The 13,375-nt window shown below is 52.6% G+C and overlaps 1 protein-coding gene across 1 annotated transcript in view; it reads right to left on the bottom strand.

The window, feature by feature from the left end:
* LOC119968888 (zona pellucida-like domain-containing protein 1) overlaps positions 1-13,375 on the bottom strand; it is a 65,567-nt gene that overhangs the window by 41,198 nt on the left and 10,994 nt on the right. The window contains exon 3 of the mRNA XM_038801826.1: positions 498-724. Coding sequence (XP_038657754.1) covers positions 498-724 — 227 coding nt within the window. The remainder of the gene's footprint in view (positions 1-497; positions 725-13,375) is intronic.

Here is a 13,375-nt window from a genome sequence, read left to right as displayed (position 1 = left end):
GTGAACCACTCTGATGTCGCGCCGCCCCAAAGGTGCGGAAGTCTCCGCACCTTTAGGGGCCAAGCCCTCACATTGAGGGGCTAGGCCCGCGCCGGAGTGGTTCTCGCTCCGCTGGCTGGCGTGAACGGCCTTTGGCACCATGCCAGCTGGGGCCGAAAGGACTTCGCCGGCCGGCATAAGTCCGCGCATGCGCCGGAGCGTCAGCGGCTGCTGTCATTCCGGCGCATGTGCAGGGGAGGGGGTCTCTTCCTTCTCCGCCATGGTGAAGACCATGGCGAAGGCGGAAGAAAAAGAGTGCCCCCATGGCACAGGCCCACCCGCCGATTGGTGGGCCCTGATCGCGGGCCAGGCCGCTGTGGGGGCACCCCCCGGGGTCAGATCGCCCCGCGCTCCCCCCCCCATATCATATATATGAAAATTAAACAGAAAATATGGCATATGCATCGAATAACATCATGCGTCATCAAAATATGACATTGTATCTATGACTGACATACCAAAAGTTTGTTTCCACAGGAAGTAGAGTTTATGTCACTGATGGGGAAAGAAAATCTGAGAACAGGAGGAGAAATTGATGCATCAACAGTTCCCTTGCACTTGGGATCTTCAAATATATTGTTTAAAACCACTTGTTCCTCATTGTAGCCAGCAAAATATATTGGACACAAAAAGATCGATAACTGCACATCTTGGGTTCCACAGATCACTGTGATGTCATTGTTATCTGTCAAGAGAAATGACATAGATTATGTTGTCATGAAAGAAAGTGTTACACTGTTTGATAGGAGCTAAATATTACTATTACTGGTATTATGGGTGGAACCGACTTGTTAGAATGGACTTTAACATGGAACAGGTTTCTGATTGAGTGTCAAATCCAGCTGATATCATCAGTTTAAGGCCTTGGCTTTTATTAATTGCTGGCATGATTTGTAAATCACTGGTGAGCTGTCTGTTGTGTTATGCTGCTTCGGATAACATAGGCTGCTACTTGATGCAGTCTTAACTAAAGGATGCTCCAGACTCTGAAATGAGTTCAGTGTGTTTATTGAACTATTAACACAGTTCTCAAATGAGTTCGACTCTCTGCTAATCTAACTGTAGTAACTCAGTCTAACTGCACCAGCTTGCTCTAAGCCACATGCTGGGGTGTGATGCTGCTGATCAACCCTGTGTAACTCTCTGGATGTCTGTCAGTGGAAAGAGGCAGGGTGTGAGTGCCTCATACCTTTTATAGTGTTTATGTCATGTCCTCTTGTGGTGATGCCACCTCTTGAGTGTCCTGACTGCCCATTGGTTGTGTTCTATTCTGAGTCTTCATTGGTTGCATGTTTGCATATCATGACATCTCCCCCCTTTTTTTGTTTTTTTAAAGATGTATGTGTCTGTCTAATGTGACTGACTGAGGAATACAGAACAGAACAAACAAAACAAATGCTCATAAGTCCAGTCTCTGAAGCTTGCGTCTAATCCTCATCGACCGCCGGAGAGGTGGTGGAGGGGATGACGGTGTCTTGGCAGGCGAGTGGGAGGACGGCTGGTGGCCTCGTGGTTCGAGGTGTCTGGAGGTGGTAATTCGACATGTGGAAATGGAGGGGAAAGTGCTTGTGGGCAAGCAACTTTTCGCAGTGCCCTTCCATTCCTTTGCATAATGGAGCCATCAGCCATACGTATGACATAGGATCTGGGCACGGCCTGTCGAACAACGACAGCCGGAGCAGACCACCCACCATCCAGTATTTTGATCCTGACCGTGTCTGCTGGGGATAGCACGTCCAGATTGGTGGCATGTGCGTCATAGCCCTGCTACTGGCTGTTGCGAAGCTGCTGCATCTTCTGCAGCACCGGGAGGTGAACAAGGTTGGGCAGGTGTATGGCTGGAAGCGTCGTCCGCAGTTTCCTGTTCATCAGCAGTTGAGCTGGCGACATGCCAGTGGACAAGGGAGTCGCCCGGTACACAAGTAGTGCAAGAAGTATGTTGGAAGGGGAGTCCGAGGCCCGGTGGATGAGCTACTTAACGATGTGCACCCCTTTTTCGACTTTGCCATTGGACTGCGGATAATGCGGACAGGAGATTACATGCCTGAAATTGTAGCTCTTGGCAAATGTGGACCATTCTCAACTGTGAAAGCACGGGCCACTGTCGCTCATGACGGTGTTTGGGATGCAATGCCATGAGAATGTCTTTTTACACGCTTTGATGACAGTCTGTGAGATGAGGTCTGGCAGATTCAGCACCTCAGGATAGTTCAAAAAGTAATCAATGATTAAGATATAGTCACGACTATTCGCGTGGAATAGGTCAATGCCAACCTTGGACCACGGAGATGTCTCTAGGTCATGTGGTTGGAGTGTCTCCTTGCTCTGCGCTGGTTGGAATCTCTGACAGGTTTCGCAGTTCAGGACCATGTCTGTAATGTCCTGGTTGATAACGGGCCAGTAGACAGTTTTCCGGGCCCTGCGTCTGCACTTTTCTACGACCAGGTGTCCCTCATGAATCTGCCGCAGCACCATGCTCTGGCGACGTAGCGGGATGACTATCCTGTCCTGCTTGAGCAGGTGTGAGGAAAGTTAATCTATTTAGACAGCTTGAGCAGGGTGTCGTCGATCAGCGTCAGGTCGTCCTTGACGTTGCAGAATTGGGGGCATTGCCCTCTCTGCCAGCCATTGCTGAGGTTGTGGATGACTCGCTGCAACAGGGGGTCTTTGGCCGTCTCTTCTCGGATGAAAACGATCTTCTCATCTGTTGCCGGGAGAGTGCTTGCACACAGTTGTACCTGAAATTCAATGTGCTGGATGATCTCCAGTGGCTCACTGTGTGAGTTGACGGAGTGGAACAATGCATCAGCAATGATGAGCTCCTTGCCAGGTGTGTACACCAAATTGAAATCATACCTCCGGAGTTTGAGCAGAATTCTCTGCAAACGAGGCGTCATGTCGTTCAGGTCCTTTTGGATGATGTGGACCAGAGGCCTATGATCTGTCTCAACAGTAAATGTTGGCAAGCCGTAGACATAATCGTGAAATTCTCAATCTGCGCATATCTGGTCTCAGTGGGTGTCATTGCCCGTGACGCGTATGCTACTGGTACTCAGAATGATGTGTCATCTCTTTGAAGCAATACCGCCCCAATACCATCCTGACTCGCATCTGTGGATATCTTGGTCTCTCGGTCTGGGTCAAAGAATGCAAGGACGGGTGCAATGGTGAGCTTGGCTTTCAGCTCCAGCCACTCTGTTCGGTGCTCCGCCTTCCACTCAAAGGCGGTTGATTTTTTTCGCCAGGTCATGGTGTGTGTGGCCAAATTCGGGATGAACTTGCCAAGGAAATTGACCATTCCCAGGAAGCGCAGTTTCATTGCCTCGATGGCTTCAATTTTGTCTGTGTCCGGGCGCACACCGTGTTGCGAAATCTGATCGCCCAGGAACTTCAGCGTGGATGTCCCAAAACAGCACTTGGACCTGTTTAGCTTGAGGCCATGTTCATGTATGCGTCGGAATACTTTCTTGAGTCGCGACACATGTTCCTCTGGGGTTGTGGACCAGATTATGATATTGTCAACGCAGACACAAACCCCTTCTATTCCCTTCATCATCTGATCCATGTGCGATGGAAAATCTCTGATGCTGAGATGATGCTAAATGGCATTTGGTTGGAGAAGATTCTGCCAAAAGGCGTGTTGAAGTTGCAGAGCCTTCTGCTGGATTCTTCAAGTTGGATTTGCCAAAATCTTTGGGATGCGTCCAATTTTGTGAAGAGGCGCGCGTGTGCCATCTCACTCGTGATTTCCTCCCTCTTCGGGATGGGGTAATGTTCCCGCATAATGTTTTTGTTTAGATCCTTGGGGGTCAATGCAGATGTGTAGGTCCCCCGAAGGCTTCTTTACGCACACCATCGAGCTGACCCAGTTGGTTGGTTCAGTGACCTTGGAGATGATGCCTTTTTGTTGTAGACTCATGAGCTCTGCCTTCAGGTGCTCTCTCAGTGGAGCAGGGACACGTCATGGTGCGTGATCCACTGGCTTGGCATCAGGCCGCAGTAGAATCTTGTTCTCGTACGGCAGCATGCCCATCCCGCTAAATACATCTGGGTACTGGGTTAGGATGTCGTCGATGCTGGCCTGAAGATCCGAATGGGACGGCGTCGTAGTGTAGACCATTTGAATGAGGTTCAGTTGCTTGCAGGCGTGTGCATCTAGCAGGGATGCCCTGTCTGGTTTAACAATCTCGAAGCGTAAGCTTGCTTGTGTGTGGTGGTCGGACATCTGAAGATGGCAGGACCCCAGTGCCATGATTGCGATTCCATTGTAGTCCAGGAGTTTGCAGGCAGCTGGAAGGATTGTGGGGGGGCTTCTTGATTCTCTTAACGTCCACCTGCAAAATCAGTTTGGCTGAGGCACCTGTGTCCAGTTTGAACTGGATGGGGCAGTGGTTGACCTTCATCACTGCATGCCATTCGTCCTCGGAATCCACAGCCAGGATTGATTGGACTCGCGATGTGTCAGGTGTGGCGTATTCGCACTTCGTAATAATGCCATCTGGATCCGTCGCACTGCCTGGATCAGAGTCATGCATTCGGTGTTGCACACTTCTGATGCACCGCTGTCGGAATTGGGAACGCTGGCTCCCGACTGGTTGTGCAGATCTGCACAGGGCTGCAAAGTGGTTTGATTTCCCACAGTTTAAACAGCGTTTGCCTCTTACAGGGCACTTTAAAAAATGGGCAGTGCCGCAGTTTGCACACATCATGACATCAAGACGATCAGTGCGTCGTTGCGCATGCGCGGTGCAGTGCTCGGACTTCTGCACCTGCGCAGTGCGGTTTGTGGCCGCTTCGTGTTCCCGATCGCATTGCGCATGCATCGTGCCCCAGGAAGAACGCACAAAATGACTGCTTTTGTCAATGTGGAGGCGCTGCATCTGGGAGATGGCCTGAAAACTCTCCACCTCGTGGGAGGCTTGTTTTTCACTTTCTGACGTTTTGTACTGTGAAGAGCGATTTCTAGAGTGCTCATGCACAGTACACGTTTCAATTCGACTGGCAGTGTTTGATTTTCAACAATTGCTCTCGCAGAGGATCAGAGTGGACTCCAAAAATGATTTGGTCTCTGATCATGGAGTCAGTGATGTCACCAAAGTTGCAGGATTACGTTAGCAGTCTAAGGTTAGTTAGATGGGAGTTGAAGGATCCGTCTTTACCTTGCATCCTCTGCTTGAATATGTAGCGCTCAAAGATTTTGTTGGTGTCCACCTCGCAGTGGCTGTCGAATTTGTCGAGGATGGTTTGGTACTTCGTTTTGTCCTGCCCTTCGGAAAAGTGAAAGGAGTTGAAGATCTCTATCGCATGGTCACCCACAGTGGTGAGTAGAAGAGCTATCTTCCAAGCTTCGGGTGCACCATTGAGGTCGGATGCTCCCATGTATAGTTGTAATTTCTGCTTGAATGATTGCCAGTTGGCACTAAGATTGCCGGTGTTCCTGAGCTGATGAGGAGCCTGAATCTTGTCCATTGTGCCTGTATTCAGTAGCTGGTTGTCACAGATCTCGCTGAGTTGAACTAAATAGATTGAAAAGTTGCTCCTGGTATCATGTTGTGTTATGCTGCTTCGGATAACACAGGCTGCTACTTGATGCAGTCTTAACTAAAGGATGCTCCAGACTCTGAAATGAGTTCAACGTGTTTATTGAACTATTAACACAGTTCTCAAATGAGTTCGACTCTCTACTAATCTAACTGTAGTAACTCAGTCTAACTGTACCAGCTTGCTCTAAGCCACGTGCTGGAGTGTGATGCTGCTGATCAACCCTGTCTAACTCTCTGGATGTCAGTCTGTGGAAAGTGGCAGGGTGTGAGTGCCTCATCCCTTTTATAGTGTTTATGTCATGCCCCCTTGTGGTGATGCCACCTCTGAGTGTCCTGACTGTCCATTGGCTGTGTCCTATTCTGAGTGTTTATTGGTTGCATGTTTGCATATCATGACACTGTCTATCTGAAATGAGCCGTGGCTGAGACTGAGAACAAGCTAGCTCCGAATATGCTAAATTAATGGAATCTGGAAGCCACTCTTTCGTAGTGAGGGATTGGAGCCATTGCTGATTGGGAAATCAGGCTTAGGAAGCAGAGAATCAATCTTCACTTGTGGATTTAGGGGGAGCCTTCTTGGCTGCACTGAATGGGAAACTCAGAATGGGGGGGGAGGGGGTCACTTGACTGAATTACCTTAATCTTTTCCGTGTCTTTAGAGAGGGAGCACATAGAGTTATGGCCTTCAGCAACTGGTGAGTGCCACTGGTGCATTATCAGTCCCCAAATACTTTTTAAAATTTCAATTTGGTAGGTTTTCTTTCAAGTTTTGACTTTTATTTAAAGGGCTGCTGATTTTTTAATTTGTTCATTTGTTTCTTCTTCAATCAAAACCATATATTGTTGAGAGTTATATCTAGGCTAGCAGTTCTTACAGTAGCATAAATTAATATTTAAGTAACAGAACCGGAGTCGGGCAGCACGGTGGCACAGTGGTTATCACTACTGCCTCATGACGCCGAGGTCCCAGGTTTGATTCCAGCCCTGGGTCACTGTCCGTGTGGAGTTTGCACATTCTCCCCGTGTTTGCGTGGGTTTCACCCCCACAACCCAAAAGATGTGTGGAATAGGTGGATTGGCCATGCTAAATTGCCCCTCAATTGGAAAAAAATGAATTGGGTACTCCAAATTTAAAAAAAACTAACAAAACCAGAGTTAAAATTTTAGTGTTGTTCTCCCAACCTGTATGCTTTGCGTTCTGCTTTAGTTATATTGCCATCACAGACAAATCGTATTCCACCAACATTTATATGGTGAGTGCTAGCTAAACCAGGCAGAATCTGTTGAAATGGCTGTTTATATAATGGAAGCATTTGAATGAAAATAATCTAAAGATGGATTTTGAAGATTTCAAGTGATGGGGTTGTGACCATTTCCTTGGCAGCATTTCCATTGTGGGATTGTCCCTGGAAAGAAAAATTGTTGATACACTGTTTTGGAAACAAATGGACATAGCTTTTCTGGCCCTCCTGCCGGCAGAAACTTCTGGGCCGGGATTCTCCCTTTTGGGGACTAAGTCCCCACGCCCGCCGGAAAACGGGCGAGAATCAATCCGGACTTGTTCCTTGCAAGTCTGGGGTGATTCTCCGTTTTCCAGGGGGCTAGCAGGACCCCGTTATGCGTCCCACAGCTCTGGCTGCCGGCAGGGCCCTGCTGTGCAGACCGCGCGGCCGCGCATGTACAAGGCGGCCGCAAGCGGGTCCGTACATGTGCGCGGCGGCCCACTTCGGCACGGGCACCGCCGACATGGCAGACCCACACAGCGGGTCTGCGAGAAGTAAGGTAGGTCCCCCCCAGATTGTGATGGCCCTGCCGTTCGGTGACCCTCGATCGCGGGCCTGGCCACCGCTGAGGCCCCCCGGAGTCAGATTCCCCCCGTACCCCACCAGGACTGCCACCGCGGCCGCGAGTCCGAGCTCCCGCCGGGTGGTACCAGATGTAAACCACTCTGGCGGGAGTTTGGCCGGTAGCCCTCGGAGAATCGCCATGGGGGCCTATTTCAGTGGCCCCCGACTGCCGCCGTGGCGACCACGCGGACACGATTGGCGCCAATTCTCTGGCCGCCGGAGCGGCATGGTGGGAAAATCCTGCACCCCTGCCGATTCTCCAGCCCGCGCGGGCTCGGAGAATCCTGGCCCCGGTCTCGCTGTTAGCAATCCTTAGTTGATGGCAATTCAGCTGGAGAACAACTCAAAACACCAATGACATCGGAGGGCCTGAAAAATCCCGCCAATGGCGATCCCCTTGCACCACTGTCAAACATGCCATGAGGGAGGGGGGTGCAATGGTGTAGAAAATCGTGACTATCTGGTCTTTTTAGTTTGTGTCGATGACTACCTCGTGTTTTGTCATTGGCAGAAGGCACAGGGCGGGATTTTCCGTCCACGACATCAGAATCGCGATGCACAATTGGGTGGAGAATTGCACGTCAGACGAAAATCGAGGCTGGTGCCGGGGATCCAATGGAATGCCAAGTTCCGGTGCCTCGACAGCAGTGTGAATGCATTCTACACCGCACGTACTGTAAACACCATTGGCACATCATTAACGGGCCTGTTACAGTATTTCTTAGGCCTCCTGCGATGCTGCAGCTACGCCAGGAGGAATTATTGATGGCGAGGTTCGCTTATGGTATGTAAAATCGTCAAACAGACGCCATGGCTGCTTAGGGAGAGAGCGGAGATAGGACATGTTTAATGGCGCAACCATGGGCTGCGATCCATGCTGGCTGGGTGGGGGAGCATCTGCCAGGACCGGGGGGTGCAGCGGGTGGCCACGGGGTTGAAAACTTCATAGAAACCAAATTTGCACAGCCCTTGCACTGAATAGTCAATAAAGGGTGGAGCCAATCCTTTCCCCAGGCCACAAATACTATCTTCTTTCACAGTGATAGAATATGTTTTGAAGATGCTCTGGTATTTTCCAGGATCCACCTGAATGTGACAGCACTAGATCCAAGGGATTGGGGTGTCCAGGATAACAGCCTGCCATTGCCTCGGCCTGCAAGGCCACCCACCGCCGACTGTGGCTCATGCAAGCAGAACGGTACCCCCTTCCCACACCACCACCCACAACTGGGTGCCACCCTGCCGGCAGGGCATCACGCGGCTCACCCAAGGGGTCTGCCCACAATAGCTCGTACAGGAGAACGTCCGACGGATGCCACATAGCATACTCGATGCATGGATAGCACCAGACCCACCTGTACGTCTGCCGGCAGGGACGGGGCCCAGGGCCAGGGGTGCGGAGGGCAGAGTGCCAGGGGGAACAGTCAGGGGTGGGTGTGTGATTGGGGGAGGGGCAAGGGGGGCAGGGGCTACAGTGCATGCTGGGGCCATCATGTAGCTCTTTGGACCTGTTTGGGCATGGGGATATGCACCATGCTAACACGTCTGCCTTTCACCCCCCCGTAGATAATAGGTTTTGGAATCTAACCGGGAATGGTTGGCATCTACTTTGCCACCACAGCCCTGGGGGATGCATTGAGGCTGTATGAGCAGGAGCTGCTCAGGGAGGGCCCTCCAGCAGCGGAGCTTGCCCCAGAGAAACAGGAACCAGCCGTTAAGGATGGAGAGCTGGCAGCCCAATGCCGAGGAGGAGCAGGGAAGGAGGTACCACATTAGGTCAAACGTGTACTGGCAGCACCTGCCATTCGAGGACCTGCCAGACCAAGTGTGTCGTCAAAGACTCCAGCTGAGCAGGGGGACCACACGGTATATGTGCCAGATCATGACGCACCTGGAATCGCGGGGGTTTGGGAGAGGGCGCCCGCTCCTGGTGATGGTTGTCCTGAATGTTGTTTGCCACGGGGTCTTTCCAGGTGTCAAGTGGAGACCTTCAAGCATCTCGCAGACCTCGACGCACAGGTGCTCCTGCGCTGTCATGGAGGTCCTATATGCACGGTCATCACAATATATCAGCTTCAATGTGTACTGAGCCCACTAGGTTTGCCGGAGCAGTGGGCTTTGTCACTATCACAAGGATGCCCCAGGCCCATGGGGTGATCAATGGGACACATGTCCCATATAAGCACAGCTGCATGAAGGGGTGGCCTTCACAAACCGAAAGGGGTTCCACTGTATGAATGCGCAGCTGATGTGTGACCACAAAAGCACATCATGCGCGTCTGAGCACAATACCCAGGCAGCCTGCATGATGCCGTCACACCCGGGCACACCCGATGGTTTCCGACACACTCGTGTCGCATTCCCAGGTGACCCTTGTGTTAACGTGCAGGTTTAGTCGGCAGTTAAGAAGGCAGATGCAATGTTAGCATTCATGTCGAGAGGGCTAGAATACAAGATGGCTGTATAAGCCTCTGGTCAGACCCCATTTGAAGTATTGAGAGCAGTTCTGGGTCCCGTATCTAAGGAAGGATGTGCTGGCCTTGGAAAGGGTCCAGAGGAGGTTCATAAGAATGATCCCTGGAATGAATAGCTTGACGTATGAGGAGTGGTTGGGGATTCTGGGTCTGTACTTGTTGGAGTTTAGAAGGATGAGCGGTGATCTTATTGAAACTTACGACAAACTGCTAGGCCTGGATAGAGTGGACGTGGAGAGGATGTTTCCACTAGTAGGAAATCTAGAACGTGAGGGCACAGCCTCAGACTTTCAAAACTGAGATGAGGAGGAATTTCTTCAGCCGGAGGGTGGTGACTCTGTGGAGTCCAAATCACTGAGTAGCTTCAAGACAGAGATAGATAGATTCTTGATTAAGAAGGGGATCAGGGGTTATGGGGATAAGGCAGTAGAATGAGGATGAGAAACAAATTAGCCATGATTGAATGGCGGAGCAGACTCGGGCCGAACGGACTAATTTTGCCCTTATTTCTGATGGTCTTATGGTTATCCGCTGTAGTCACGCCTATCCAGAGGCCACAGACCAATGTGGAGACCCACTACAATTATGTCTATGCCTCGATCAGGGCCATGATCGAGCAGTGCATCGGCGTCCTGAGGATGCGATTCAGGTGCCTGGACTGCTCTGGGGGGCCCTCCAGTATAACGCTAGGAGAGTCTCCACATAGTGGTTGCCTGCTGCGTCCTCCACAACACCGCAGCAGAGGGGCGACGTACTGGAAGAGGGGGATGAATGCCACTCCTCCACCTATGAGGAGGTTGTGGAGGAGGACCAGCATGGGCAGGACATGGGGTCTGGATAGGCACAGGCAATCACACAATGTGTGTGTCAGGGATGCCATGTGCAGGATGTTCTAATCGTCTCCAAGTTCACCGACTAGTTCACCAATAGCGAAATGAACATCCCACCACATACCCCCTCTCCCCCGTCTCCATGATTCCTACCTGCTTCATTACTGGTTGTGGGCCCTGGGTTGGCAGCATTAGCAGGACTGGTCCATGGGATGGAGGATGATGACGACCCGCTCGGCGATGAGCTCTGGTGTTATGCAACATTTGACAACGTCTGATTCCTGTCCACGCTAGCACTTTCTACCATCTGCCTGGGTGATCCCTGCATACGAGCTGGCCGTTCTATCACACGGTCCCAACAAACCCTTGGGGTGACGGAGGTGGGGATGGGGTCCAGGGTGGGGTTGGGAGGGAAGGGGTGGGCTAGCTACTGGGGTGACGTGTGATGGCTGACCTGGGGCTCAGGCGCAAGCCCACCTCCAACATCTGCCCTACCCCCGATTTCTCACCCCCCCCCACCCCCACCCCTGCGCCCTCTCTGCAGCGAGCCCAGCCCATCCCTCGTACCCTTCTGAAAAAGCACCATGGCAGGTTGGAACGTTTGTGCATAGGTATTTATTCTGCACAGGTGAACACATTCCTACAGGTTTGTGCCTTAGCCCCTAATGTTACCCTGTCTGCTATCCATGCCAACTTAAATTGGTGTCTTAAACTTTCTGCCTTACAGGCCCTAATGCTCCATCTAGATGGTTCCCCAAGTGGTACATCATGAGCGGAGGTGGCCTGCTGCGGTTTCCGCTATGTGACCTGTATCCCCTTTGGCGCCGGTCCTCTGGAGCGACTGGTCCTGGATGGGCCCGACAGTCTCTCTGGTGTCCCAGGTGGTGCTGCGCCACTCTGTTCTGATGCTGCCCACCATATGCGCCAGGAACAGGAGGGAGGAGAGTCCGGGGCGTTGCGGTGCCTCCCCTGCGGGGGGTCATTGGCACGGGTCCCAACACCACCTCCTCTGTTGGGGTGCCTGCTGGCCCCGACCTACTCCATGGGACAAGGGTGTGGCTGGAGCGAGCTCCAGGGGCCCCCCCGGCGACTGCCCTGCCAGTCTTAGAGGCCAGCTGGTGTCTGAACCAGGGTCTCAATGCTCAAGGACATGGAGCACAGGGACTTGGCCACCTCCTCTAGGATTATGCCACGTCCCTCAGTGGCTGGCTCAGGTCAGCCAGCATCTGGGCAATGCTATCGCCGCCCAGCCATGCCCCTTTATGATTTGGCCAGGCTCTGGAGCACCACTGCAATGTCCTTTGACAGGGCTGCCCTGTCATGTGCCTCTTCCACAGCCCACACGGACCTTGGACATCTTGATGCATGGGCGATACCTTTGCCGTAAGGCCCCGAGGGCCACCATTCAGTGTTGGCCTGGGTAGCATGCATGGTTGACACCACCTCCTGCCCCTGCAGGCAGTTGGACTCCTCCAGTTGCACCTGCAGGCGCCGAATGGTTGCTGACACCCCCTCATATAGTCCCTGGCTCTGTTCTGCATCTACAGCATCGATGGGACCACCCGTTTCAGAAGCCCGAGACCCATCTGGACAGCAGCCAATCCCTCGGGTCGGGCCGTCCTCCAACCATCCGCTCCCTCGGGGGTTCCTACCTCCGCCTGATTAATTGCTACACATGTGTGTTGCACATCAGGTAGTGCCCCAGGAGCTTCTTCACTATAATGCCCAACCGAGGTGAGTGTCTCTGGGATGGTGGAGGATGTTAGTGCCAGCTGTGACGGAAAGTCAGTGTCGTCTCTGGACTGGTGCTCCAGGGTGTTGTGGGCTGGTATTTGTGGCTCAAGTCGCTGTCTGGTCCTGCCTCATCGCTCGACGTATCCTGGGGTTGGGGGTGGGGGGCAGCAGAAGTGCTGGCCTCGTCGCTAGGTGATCCTGAAGTACACAAGACATGATGCGTGGTTGGATCTCGGGTGGATGTTGTGGAGGGGAGGTGTGGAAGTGGTGAGGTGCTGGGGTGGGGGAGGTGGTGGAGTGGTGCGGAGGTGGTGGGGTACTGGCATGGGGAGTTGGTGCTACGCGTGCCATAGGAACGCTGCAACTCAGCGGGGGATCACTCGGTTCCCCGATACTGACATCCGCTTCAGCCACTGCCCACTCTCCGAGCCCACCGACCAGATCCAATACCCACCACTCCGCGACGGTGAGGGGCCGCAAGTTCGGCATGCCTCCTCCAGTCTGCTGTTTCTCCCTGCAGTTGTATGCCACCTTCTCCTGGGGAGGGAGACAGAATATGCACAATGTGAGGCTGTCGGACGCAGGCAGCACAAGTTGTGGGCAGATAGTGGCCTGTGTGTGCACCCGGCCATGGCGGGCAGTATGGGTGTTGGCACGTTGTGCAGGGTGGGGTGTGAGCAAACTGCTGACAGGTGGGGTTTGGTTCCCCACTAGGTGAACAAAGAACAAAGAAAAGTACAGCACAGGAACAGGCCCTTCGGCCCTCCAAGCCTGTGCCGACCATGCTGCTTCTACACTTCCGGAGTCCATATCCCTCTATTCCCATCCTATACATGTATTTGTCAAGATGGGTGGGGGTGTGGGGGGGGGGGGGGGGGGGGGGGGGTAGGTTTACAGTTGTGTGGGAT

This window comes from Scyliorhinus canicula, chromosome 7 (assembly GCF_902713615.1).
Source record: "Scyliorhinus canicula chromosome 7, sScyCan1.1, whole genome shotgun sequence".
Lineage (NCBI taxonomy): Eukaryota > Metazoa > Chordata > Chondrichthyes > Carcharhiniformes > Scyliorhinidae > Scyliorhinus > Scyliorhinus canicula.
The sequence above is the reverse complement of the archived record's forward strand: the minus strand, read 5'-3'. Positions and strand labels throughout refer to the sequence as shown.